The following is a 12822-nucleotide window of genomic DNA, read 5'->3' as shown; positions in this document are numbered from 1 at the left end:
CAATGAAGAGTACAATCGCCTAGGCGAGAGTCGTTAGTGCCAATTCAATTAGGTAAACGAGTCAAGACATCAACTCGGCATGACTTCACCTTTGCGTTAAAGCGAGGATATTTTAATCTTTCTTTCTTATTTTTTTTAATCTTTTCGACGAAATCTCGACTTAACCCGTATCAGAAGAATAAATTAAAAAATTCACGAGGAAAGGCAGACACGCGAGATTCAGTGTGTAGACTGCACTGCGTTTTGCCCAAGTATACACACACACACACACACACATAACGTGCCGAATGGAGAGAATTCACAAACTCGCGTGCGCAAAAGGGAGACGCAAATGAGCCATAAAAATAGATGCGTAAAAGAGCGAGGAGAAAGCTAGGAACGAATGTAATACGAGTTGAGAGTTAGCTTCTTAAAGGCACACGAAGCGTTTCGGGCATTTTATTTTCATCCTACACTCGATAAACAAAATTTTTGCCTCGTGAACTATTTGCATAACGGCGGAGCCGTGTAATCTTCTTGAAAACGTAAACGATGGAAAAAAAAGGAAGGAGGAAAAGCGGAAGAGAGAAAGGGAGTTGTGTTGTCGAAAAGTTGGGCCAAAGGAGTTTGCGCGCAATATTAAAGTAATTTTTTCTTCGGTAAAAAGTCCTTTATAGTTTTCTGTGGCGCTAAAGGCGGGCTACCCCCGTATATATAAGCTCATAATATATAATACACGGTATTATCCTGGAAAAAAAGACTCGATAAACTACGAGTGAGTAGAAATATAATGCCTGTAATCAAGAGAGGCCTTTCAAACGCGGGCGCGTGTACACGTCACACAGTGTAAAAAAAACACAATTTTTTTAATTCAAAAAAATTAATTAATTAAAAGTAAATGAAAGATCAGGGACACACTGTTGGTTATCCATGCAATGATATATGCAACCGCACTCTGTGCATAAACAGTCGCAGATCACTTTTTACCTCAACTCGTGCGCGCTCGTATACAACTTTGACTTTCAAACTGATCGCGAACTTTAATTAAACGTGACTTGCGACTCGTGTATAAACGCAAAGTATCATGGAAAGAGTCTCCCCCCTACCCTCTATCTCGTGTGGTTTCGTGTCCCGTGAACTCGAAAATCCAATCAACACGTGCCTTTTTATCCGCATATATCACACAAGCACTTCGCGACTCGATGCGCGATCATCGTATACTCGATGATTTACTCTTTTCTTTACTTTTCACCCTTGTTTTACCGTCGCAGGCGAGTCATTATCTTTTATATAGGGACGCGGCAGTGGCAGCGTAACAGCTCTCACAAAGAGCCGGAAAAATGTGCACATATGTGTGTGCGTGATAAACGACGGAGAAAGCACGAGCTGTAGAAATCGTAAATAGTACATTGTCACGAGAGCGTCGCGCGCTTAGGATTTGCCTTGATGATCGTAAAAAAGTGCGTTTTTTTTCGCTCTCTCTCTCTCTCTCTCTCTCTCTCTCTCTCATGCTCGAGAGCTAAAAATAGCCGCATATGAATGCCGATGCAGAGAGTTATTTTTCCGCGAGACGAAATGTATATAAGAGAGAAAGAGAGACAGAGAAAAAAAAACAACGAGAACAGCTGCCAGTGCGCGACGCATGTGCGTGCGTGCGCTTATCCCGAAGACATGTGCTTTTTTATTTATTATTATCTTTTTTCCGCTTTTGTGCGAGAGGGAGGTATTTCATTTTCCATTTTGTTAAGCGTCGCGTACAGTATATAATATAGGATACGTGAGGATTTTTAGCGACTCGACATACTGCCCCGAATTCCAGGTTATTTCGCGTATACGGATCCGAAAAATCGCCAGATACAATTGCTTCGATATCGCCGTGAGCTTTCGAATCTTCGTCGAAAATATAAGATTATTCATACAATCCGGTTGCATTTTCTTTCGTTTTTCTCGTTCACTGTTGTTGTTTTTATTATTACTGTAGATATAAGTCCAGTCGAATTACACTTGCTACGCGTAGCGCTAAAAGTTTTTCAGTTTCAACAATACATCCCATTCTTCCAATTTGCCAAATCGAGTGTATACAATGCATCTCTTAAAACTCCACGAATCTGCGTAAAATTTCACTCTACACTAGGAGCAATAGAAAGGATGGAGCAACCTCTTTAATGAAATGAAAGACGAATTGCACAGAAGTATCAAAACTTTGACTTATACACTTTCTTTGACTATGCCACTTGCAGATTTATATTCGATGGTACTCGCCACCTAGCGGCAGAGGCTTGAAATGATATTATTGTATTCAAAGTGGTTAAAAACTGGTCTAAATTTTTTGATACAGTCGAATCGTCATGTCAGGTTATTTTAAATGGGCTCAAAACTTCTGACGTTATTCATCAGGAAAATCGACATAAACAAGCCAATCAATTATAGTGCATTTTAAAATGATCATTTTTTTGTCATTAGGCTGTAATTAATGTTGAGCAATTTTACCAGAGTGTATCTGTCCAGGAAAATCGAATCAACATTTTTTTCCTAAGTACAACATATATACAATTATGTGCGTGAACTCGGCGAATGACCTTGTCAGAAATTCATCGGCTTTGTTCGAGCGACAGCTTCATTCGATATCGCGATACACAAGATACAGTAGTAGTTGCTCCTTATTGATTTTGAAACAGAAAGAAAGCGCAATCATTCAGGATTGCTTTCTAATTGGGCGGCTCTTGGCAGTACGCCGATCGTAATAATATGATATATATATACACACACGCGCGCGAGGGAATTTACAGCCCGTGTAAGTGCAACGTACGCCTAAGCTGCGGGAATTGAAAGAGGCGCTTGCTACGGAGGCATCAAGACACACGGAGGCAAAGCTCTGCTTATATACCCACCGCACACGTCTACTCGCGTATATAGGCAAGAAGAGAGGCGTGGGCGTGCGCCTCCGACTACGGGAAATTCAATCGCGGCCGAGGGCTTCTCGTGCAAGCTGCTCGCGCCCGCGAGCTCCTAATTATACGAGGCTCATTTCGAGTTGTATACTATACTCGAGTACTTATAACTCGATGTATAGATGTACAGCATATAGTAAGCAGTGGAAGGTCGTGACGAGCTAATTGTTGATGATATGTCTGTATGCGCGTCCGAGTAGCGGTAGTTGCGGTACACACTTTTGACTCTGCACGCTCTCCTAATTAGTCGCGATTGGCTGAGCTTCTTCCTCCATTGACGCGCGTCAACGATCCCATCGACGCGTCGAGCGATCGACGATAAATAGCATCAAGCTTCGGATTGTAATATTCGACGGCAGGATGTGCGTTGTCACGATTGACTGAATTAATAATCGTCACGCTCGAAATTCGTTGCCTGTAGCGATCAATGTGTGGTCTTAGATGCAGGCCGAAATTCGAGAGAGATAGAGATAGAGAGAGATTGCGTAACGCGTACCGCATTGTCAACTCGACGCGACTCGACGCACGTCGTGTATATGGAGAATGGAGTCGAGAAATTATGCGCGATCAGAATTCGAAGGAAAATATTTTGCCTTTCGCAAATTAATGACGCGCTATATGTTTGAACGAATAACTAATTTTCTTCTCGCAACTTATTATAATATCGAAATATTTGTCGTTGGCAAACATTTAGTGCGGGTAAAGCGGATATATGCAAATTTTGTTTGTCGATTTGGTAACGAAGTGCAAAAAATAATTTGTCGTTGTTTGACAGATGTCAATGTCCACTTCACATTGATAGCAAATTCCATCGCTGTTTATAATAAAGGATACTTTTTTAATTTATATCTTTCTTTAGTTGTTAGACAATATTTCGTGCTGCTATCCTTCAGCCACGAATAATATTTATAATTTTGATCCTGGTGTGAAAGAATTAACCTAAGCTTTTTGAAACACGACTAACCCGATTATCATAAATTTATGAAAACATGTTGATTATCACAGAGTTTATATTAAACAATTCATCAATATTTTTCTTATAACAAATTTTTAATTTCAAACATTTTTAAGATTTCTCATAAAACGTCGAAATACACTCGAAATATCTCGTATCAAGGCCGAAAACTATTTCGATCTAAATTTTTTTGTTTTAAACCCAAAGCGACGAATCTCGCATTCTCGATAAACTTTCTTCCTCTATACTAACTTCCGCTTTGCGCTTTTTGCTGCGGAATCTTTGCGAATAAATTTTGCAGAATTTGCCAGCTTATAAAAGCACTCGCGCGCGCGGAGAGCAGTGGCGTCGAAGTTCTGAATTAATTCCGGAAAATTTCCTAACGATTGCGCGTACATAAGAATCTTCTGAAAATTGATCGACGAGATTCAAGTTAAATATTTGCACCCAACGTACAATTACATCGCGCGCGCGCGCGTTTAACTCTAACGCAAGCACTTCATGGTAATAGCCACACGAACACAAACAATTTTATCGCCGTGCTCTTCTAAAAGTTAAAACAGACGAAAGAAGTAGAAGAAGAAGAAAAAAAAAGACAACCGCAAAATTACACTTAAAAACGCGCTTGTGTGCGCTCGCGTTCGCGTCTAGGCAAATAATGAAGAAGAAGAAGAAGAAAACGCGTAAAAAGCGCGCGCGCGCGATATCCCCGAAGAGCACCTGTAGCATCGAGTATAATAAATACATAGTGTACGCGTGCATATAAGAGACGAACTGCAACAGGCGCATGTATACACACGAGCACGCGTTGCGACAAAAGCTATATAGCCCACGAGTTGATCCTTTATTTTTTTTTTATTTTTATTACGGTGACGACGATGACGATGATAATAGTAACGCCGGCGATGCATTAGCGCGCGCGACTTTGGTAGTAGTCTCGCGCGCTGACGGGAGCTGTAGTGCGGCTAGCTAGCTAGTAGTGGCACAGCTGCACTTCATATTGTGTGCGTGTGTGATGTATGCATGTGTGCACGTGTTCCTGTATTAAATATGCGCTCGGGCTAGTGTCAGTCGCTTCGGCGCTCTCGAGTCATTAAAATACTTTTGCCTAGCTCGCTCGCGCCACATCTGCGCTACTGCACTGCAACTCGCAACGCAGCTATACAGCACATCGCATATAGCTATATGGCCACGAGTTATCAATAACATCGAGTGTGCTAATTTATAACTTTTTCTTCTCCGTTCTTTTTTTTTTCATTATTGTTGTTGTTTTTGTTGTCGTTGCCGCCTACGAAGGAAGATTCTCCGCATCGAGTTTTATAACTCTCGCCACGGCAGCGTCTAGTGCCTCTATACTAGACAATCGATCCTCGATGCCATGGAAATTGGCCGAGCTCGAGAGTCTTCTTCTTCGTCGTCGTTTATCAACAGCAGCAGCGACGGCAACCGCCACACCACGCCTACGTTATAAGCTGCCAATCAATTTCATGCGATTCTGTTCCGCGATAGCCGCGCGAAACGAAGTGAACGAACGACTACGACGACGAGGACGATGATGATGATTTCTCGTTGAAGAATAAAAGTGCACGCGGGTTTATAGAAAAAAAAAGAACCATCACACTGTACTGCGCTGCGGGGCTCTCGATGGTTATTGGTTTTTTTTCTTGCTGTTCGGTTTGTTATCTCGCTAGGAAAAAGTGTGTCTTTCGATTGAATTATTGACTGTGTATAGTAGAGCGATCGTCCGTCGCCGCCGCCGCGGTAAGTGATATTTTTTTTTATTTTACATCTACTATACCCTCTCGCTCGACATCCAAGGTATTAACATTCATTATTTCGTACGATTCGCGGAGAAGCTTCGCGTGGAAAATTCGCGGAAAATGAAAATCGCTCGGCGGGTGGCACAAAGTGCCGAGCGCGGGGGCCGATATTACTTATATTATATATCGTACATTCGCATCACATTTTAGTATCTTAGCGACAGTTATATGGGCAGGCGTGCGCGTCTGGCGAGTGCTACGCGCGGTGCCATAAATAATTATTATTATCGATTGCCCACTATTTTTCATTATGATTTGTGTACTGCGGCGCATGACACACACGCACACACACACATACACACACGTGCGCGCGTAAATTATTGCGGTTCGCGGTATACGCATAAAAACGTGTACGCGTTCGACAGCTCGGTAGCTCGCCATTAAAATTACGCTCGCAATACGTTTACGTCTATATGTGTGTACATACGTGCGCAATTGAACGGCCAAGTATTGCTCATCTTCGCGGTGACATCGTGTGTTCTCACCTCTTTTTTCTCCGCATTTTTTCCTCTTCTTCTTCTCTTCATTTTATACACTTTACGATTCTCTTGACGCGCGTGTAATGTCTGTAAGCACATGCGCGTACGCGCTACAATGCGTCGAAGGCGACTTTTTGCATCGACTGTTTTTTTTTTCCTTTACTCGCGCGAGTCTCGCTCTCTCTTTCTGTTTTGAATTGCGCGTCACCGATATCCATGTCAACGGTATGGTATCATTGTTTCTTTGCAGTTGTATTCGCGAATGTACTTGTTGATCTACGTAATGTACACTAGACGAGTGGACTCGAGAGTAAGACATTTAAAACAAGTCCTGAATCACAAGAAAGCTACTACGAATATAATTTTTTTCAAAAATTATTTACACCATTATTATGACTTAATGTTTATGTCATTGTTTTGACTTTCCCACTTGCAGATTATACAGATCAAGGTACTCGCCATCTAGTGGTGGAGGTTTAGAGTAATATTATATTATTTATAGTGCTTGGAAACTGGTTAACATTTCTTGAAACAAATAAATTAACATTTAAAAAGTTATTAAAAAAGCTCTTCATATTTTCAACATAATTTCAACAGAAAAAATCGCCAAAAATAAACCAATCAAGGGTTGTGCCTTTTAAAACATCAGAAGTGGTCATTTTTTCTTTTTAATTACAAAATATATTTACTTGATGTTCTTTTAATGGTGCAGTGAAAGAGTATTTTCTTTCATAACAAGTTTGAAAAGGATTATGAATTTCATACAAATCAAAACTTTCATAAAATCAATATATCAGATGGATCGAAGTTTCTGCTTCAGACCGACATAAATCAAATCAAATATAGCACAGTAAAATAATTAATTTCTTCTATCTCTCTCTCAGCGCTAGAGTAAAAATTTTCTCTCGATGATTATAATATCATCTTTGATATCTCTGCTACGGTCACTTGGACACCAACTTGTACAGCAAAGTTTCCCGACTGCTACTCCTTGCGCAGGCAAAGTTGCTAATTCTTCTTCGATTCCTCGATGCGCATCATAATATCCGAGTCTTCCGAGTCGCTTCGCTCTAATACAATTTTCTCGCTTGCATTATCGCGCGTTGTTTATTAGAAACGCCTATATAACGCAATACTAATTACTCTCGCAGAATTCCAAGTACAGAGTACAATGACCAAAAAAAGAAGAGGGAAGAAAAAGGAAACGAGACAAAAACCTCGATTTTACTCGCGGTACTTTAACGTCAAATCTACGTCTGCCAAGTGAAACGGTCAGGAAAAAACAGAAGAAAACGAAGATCGGTTGTTTTCATCGCGAGTTCCATTCATCATAACTGAACACATATAAACAGCTGGAAACAGCAATGAGTGCGATTCGACCTCTGTACAGCACATAACTGCTATGCCACGCGATTCTGTGTTACTGCAGCTGTTCCTCGATGTACACACAGCGCACACACGCGCGATTTATCTCTACTTCGCCATGGGCTTTTTGCTCTCGACTTCGACCGCGTCTGTATGCCTCTACTACTGCTGCTGATGTTGAAATAGAGCAGTCGTGCAAAAAACTGAGCGGAAAAATGGAAAAATTTGCTTGAAAAAAATAAAGTATGCAGTTTGGGTGCAAAAAAAAGCTTTTTATGCAACACGTGCCCAGCTTTTTGGGCACTTGTTACATAAATAACTATTACGTTAATAGGAAAAAAAATTATTTTGCCAATCGATTTAAAGGTAGGTCAGTAAAAGATTTTACACAATTACGACAAAGTTAATAACTACTTGAAATACTTATTTATTCTCTACAAAATAAAAGGATATTCATGTTGGAAATTTGTTAGGATTATTTAACACTCTCATATGATTACAGAAATCTTTAGTACGTCCAATAGTCTCCGGAAAAATCTCACGCTTCTAGGACTTGCTACGATTATTATATTATATTGTATTTATGTGACATTTGAGGTGTTGTTTTTGTCCGAATGATTTGTGACAGATTTCACATTCGAAGGATTTGAGAAGATCATGCACTGAATTTATGTGAGATTTGAGGTGACTTTTTTGACCAAATGATTTGTGACAAATCTCACACTCGAAGGGCTTGCTCCGATAATGTACTGCATTTATGTGTTTCTTGAGATCACACTTGTATCCAAATGTTTTGCGACAAATATCACATTCAAAGGGTTTAATCAGATTATGTATTGTATCTGTGTGATCTTTTAGAGTATTCTTGCGGTCAAATGATTTGTGACAAATATCACATTCGAACGGTTTAATAACATTATGTACTGTATTCATATGATTTCTTAGAGTATCCTTGCGGACATATGATTTGCGACAAATATCACATTCGAAGGATTTGCTGCGGTCATGTACTGCATTTATGTGCCTTACGAGTTTACTCTGATATCCAAATGATTTGTGACAAATATCACATTCGAAGGGCTTGCTCCGATAATGTACTGCATTTATGTGACGTCCGAGAACACTTGATCGTCCAAATGATTTGAGACAAATCGGACATTCAAAGGATTTAATCACATTATGTACTGTATTTATATGATTTCTTAGAGTATCCTTGCGGACATATGATTTGCGACAAATATCACATTCGAAGGATTTGCTACGGTCATGTACTGTATTTATATGATTTCTTAGAGTATCCTTGCGGACATATGATTTGCGACAAATATCACATTCGAAGGATTTGCTACGGTCATGTACTGCATTTATGTGTTTCTTGAGATCACACTTGTATCCAAATGATTTGCGACAAATGTCACATTCAAAGGGTTTGCTGCGGTCATGTACTGTTCTTATATGTCTATTGAGATCACCTTTTTGTCCAAATGATTCGTGACAAATTTCACATTCGAAGGATTTGCTTCGTGCATGTACTCCATTCGCGTGATTTTTTAAGGTTTGCTTGTATCCAAAAGTTTTCTGACAAATCTCACATTCAAAGCCATTCTTCCGATTATGTACTGCATTTATGTGCTTATTCAGGTTACTCTTGCATCCAAATGATTTGTGACAAATATCACATTCAAAGGGTTTGCTCCGATCGTGTACTGTAACTTTATGATATTTGAGGGTACATTTTTGTCCAAATGATCTTTGACAAATGTCACACTTGAAGGGTTTCCTATGATTATGCACTGAATTTATATGACGTTTGAGTTGACTTCTTTGTCCAAACGTTTTGTGACAAATCTCACATTCGAAGGGTTTGATACGATCATGTACTGCACGTACGTGCTTACTGAGGTCACTTTTGTATGAAAATGATTTGTAACAAATATCACATTCATATTGTCTTATACTCTTATGTGTTTTATTAATATGTGTTATTAGACTCACTTTTTTTTCATTAGTTTTTCGACTTATTGCAGGGTCATAAGATAATTGTGTTTGTAATGATATTTTCACATCTTTGTTTCCTCCAAACTTCATTCCGGAATTCGCTTGAAAATAACACTTGTTCCAATAATCGAATTCTTTTTTTATCAAAATTGTCAGTTCTTTATCGATCAAGTAATTGTCCTGAATTTCGCTCTCTATTTTTACAATAGGTAAAAATCTTTGATACTCAGTTTTGCAGATGGTTGTTGATGGTGATGGCAGTTCAGGTTTAACATATTTGTACTCGATATCTATAAATATTTTTTCATCTAATCTTTCTTGTAACGCCATATATTCATTAATGTAATCGGCCTAAAGTTAAAATTATGTAAAAGCTTTTGACAATGAAAAATTAGAACATAGATCAAATTGTGGAACTCACTGATGATTTATAACACAGGAATCTTTCAACATTTTTGGCTTCGTAAGAGCCCACCGAATCTAAAACATAATCTTCACCTGCATCTGGCCAAGTATCATCCGGCTCTTTCTTCACTCTGAGGAATAACCAAGTTCAATGACTTAATCGCTTAAAAAAATATTTAAAAAAAAAATGGTATACCTAATTTTGTCCTCTTTACTTTCCATTACTCGCTCTATTGTATTTAATCACTGTAGCTTTTCATGATTTGCACTGAGAAAATATTCGAGGTTATGCGCCTCGAGTAGCCAACACTGTACCTCGCTCGAATTCACCAATTTGTAAACACTTGCTTACTCCAGGAATTCAGCTTCTAGTCAGCGACTGTAGGTATGCACTACTCGTAAATCAGTGACATAACCTCGCGATTGCGATGAATCCTGGGCGATACTTTCCCCCTCCAGTATCGACTAGCACAGCAAAATTGTAATGAAGATGTCATTCATCCGGGCGCACAATTTGATCACACAAACGTACGATTTATAATTTAATTCGGATAAAAATTTATACGACAGAGAAATATAACTTTAAATTCACACTGATACAGAAAGTTAAATGTTATTACACATGTGATGTTAGAAATGAAGTTTAATTGGTCATCGGAGCTTGAGGCGATAATAATATATTTATGGCAATCGCGTTGATAATTCAACAAAACAAGATTCGTATAATTTATGATCATATAATATTGAAATAAATTAACGATTTAATGCTTGACAATGCAAATAACTTAAATTCGTTAAATGCCTTTACAATTAATAGCGGATATATAATAGATAAAAGAGATTTATAAATAACTACTGCCAATTCATTGGCAAATAGCTTTTTCGTGAAAAATAATTTATTTTCAAAAAAAAAATTTATCCACAACACACACAAATATAATAATTACACACATTTTTTAGATTTCTAGCATAAAAATATGTAAAGAAAATTATTCTCCGACACCTGGTTAAAAACTCATTTTCAAGTCTATCACAAACCATCCTGTAAGAGAAGGCAAAAACGAATTAAGAATTTGACTCGTGTATCTGCGCAGCAACAATCGAAGTCGAACGATATTTCATTCGATTACATCGCGCTGGCGTTTCAATTATTCGTTCGGCAAATTCTAAATTCTATCGCCTCATAAAATGATCTCGTAGAAGTCGAAAAATATCGTCCCAGCGAATGATCTCGAAAAATCGCTCGATATTTATCCATTTTACGCCGTAAGTGCGCGGCAGTAGCACAGCAGCAATCGCATTTTGCGCGCCGCAGTCGCTAAAAACGTCACGCCATTTGAATTTATTGTCAATCATTGCGCGCGCGAACGACGCAATACATCTTCTCTGTAGCGCGTGCTGTAGCCCCGAGTATCGCGAGAGATCGTAAATCATCTTGTTTTTTTACAATTTTTTCTCTTACTAACACGGCTGCTGCTGCATGGGGGCCGTTTAATTTTTCCATTACATCTCCGATTCTTCTCTCACTATTTTTTTGCTCAAAATTTACTCATATGTGCACACGTTCGCTGATGGAATCTGACGTGCATCTTTTTTTTGGTGAATGATGATTCAATCGAATTGTGCGGCACGTACGTAGTCGGGACTTTTATTAACATATTAAGAAAGTTCTGCATATGAAATTCCGCTTTGCGAGAGCGTTTCATTTGTGCCCTCCGCTGCTGCTGTAAATGCTGCTGCTGCGAGCTAGCTACTCGACGAGCAACGGCCAAAGTACATTATGTGCGTTTCCCCCTCTTCCAGCAGTAATAATGTATATAACACATACTCCAATATCCAATATTGTTGTAGATTTTAATTATTACGTAGACTTTTTTATCGGGCAATCGAGTTCCCTTTGAGGCAGTTTTGCGCGTTAATATACAATATTATGTATAGGTCTGGGCTTTCGCGCGACTGCGCAATACTCCGTCAATTGTAAAGTTATAAACTTATTACAAAAGCCTTTGAAACAAGTCTAATAATACAGCAATTATTTCCTTTTTTTTCTTTCTCCATCCAAGTGAAAAGTCTTTAACGCACAAAAACAATTTCATTTTTTTTCTTATTCCAGCTTCTTTTGAGCTTGTTGTCGAATTTATTAGCTACAAAGCGCATAAAAGTGCTTTGTTTCATAAGTAGGCGGGCTAAGCTGCAGCGCACACACACGCTGCAGTGTCATTGCCAGTGCTGCACCCTCGTTGCTCGCGGAATATAGTCAAATGCCTCCCCGGCTCATAAAGATAAGATTTTTTTTCCCCCTAGCTGCAAGCTCGTTTTGATCTCCTTTTTCAAAAGCTGCGCGACTCGAGCGACTCTCATACTTTTCACGCCTCCATTATGCAAATAAGATAATCATCGTCGTCGCCGCCGCTGGAGTCACGGATGGAAGAGAGAATAGCAGCTATACGTATCGTAGGAGGGGAGCAAAAAAAATTTAATCCGATTACGATTTTCTTTGTGAATTATTGAGAGAGATAGAAATATAGAAAGAATACCAGATGCGCGATCACTGCAAATCTAGCCTTCTGGCTCGAGCGTATAAGTATATCCAGCTGATTTGTTATTATACATGTACATGAAAAATGATGATATGAAATTGCGAAAAAAATTATGGAATGGAAAATGACAGCTAATGTGCGGTATAGTAATTCACGGATGGTGATCAAACTAAAATGAAATTAATTCTCTTTTGCAGATGCCCGTGAACGCGACGATGTCGGCGAGCACGCTCATCGACAACGAGCTCTATCTGAAAAAATTGGAGCAGGACTGCCTGAGGGACTTGGCGGCCAATAATACAGCGGCGCCACCAGGTTAGTTGCAATATA

At 39.1% G+C, this 12822-nt stretch overlaps 1 protein-coding gene across 4 annotated transcripts in view; it reads left to right on the top strand.

Annotated features, from left to right (window-relative positions):
* The window catches only part of LOC106656247 (calcitonin gene-related peptide type 1 receptor-like), a 140629-nt gene that overhangs the window by 68726 nt on the left and 59081 nt on the right, over positions 1–12822 (top strand). For 3 of the 4 annotated variants that reach the window (XM_014377072.2, XM_014377076.2, XM_014377075.2), the window contains exon 3: positions 12690–12807. In XM_014377072.2, the coding sequence (XP_014232558.1) occupies positions 12690–12807 (118 nt within the window). Of the gene's footprint in view, positions 1–5181; positions 5647–12689; positions 12808–12822 lie in introns of all 4 variants that reach the window. The other variant, XM_023461701.1, reaches the window with a different exon arrangement.

This window comes from Trichogramma pretiosum, unplaced genomic scaffold, assembly GCF_000599845.2.
Source record: "Trichogramma pretiosum strain Unisexual culture from Peru unplaced genomic scaffold, Tpre_2.0 scaffold4, whole genome shotgun sequence".
NCBI classification, from domain to species: Eukaryota; Metazoa; Arthropoda; class Insecta; order Hymenoptera; family Trichogrammatidae; genus Trichogramma; species Trichogramma pretiosum.
This window is presented reverse-complemented; position numbering and strand designations above follow the sequence as displayed.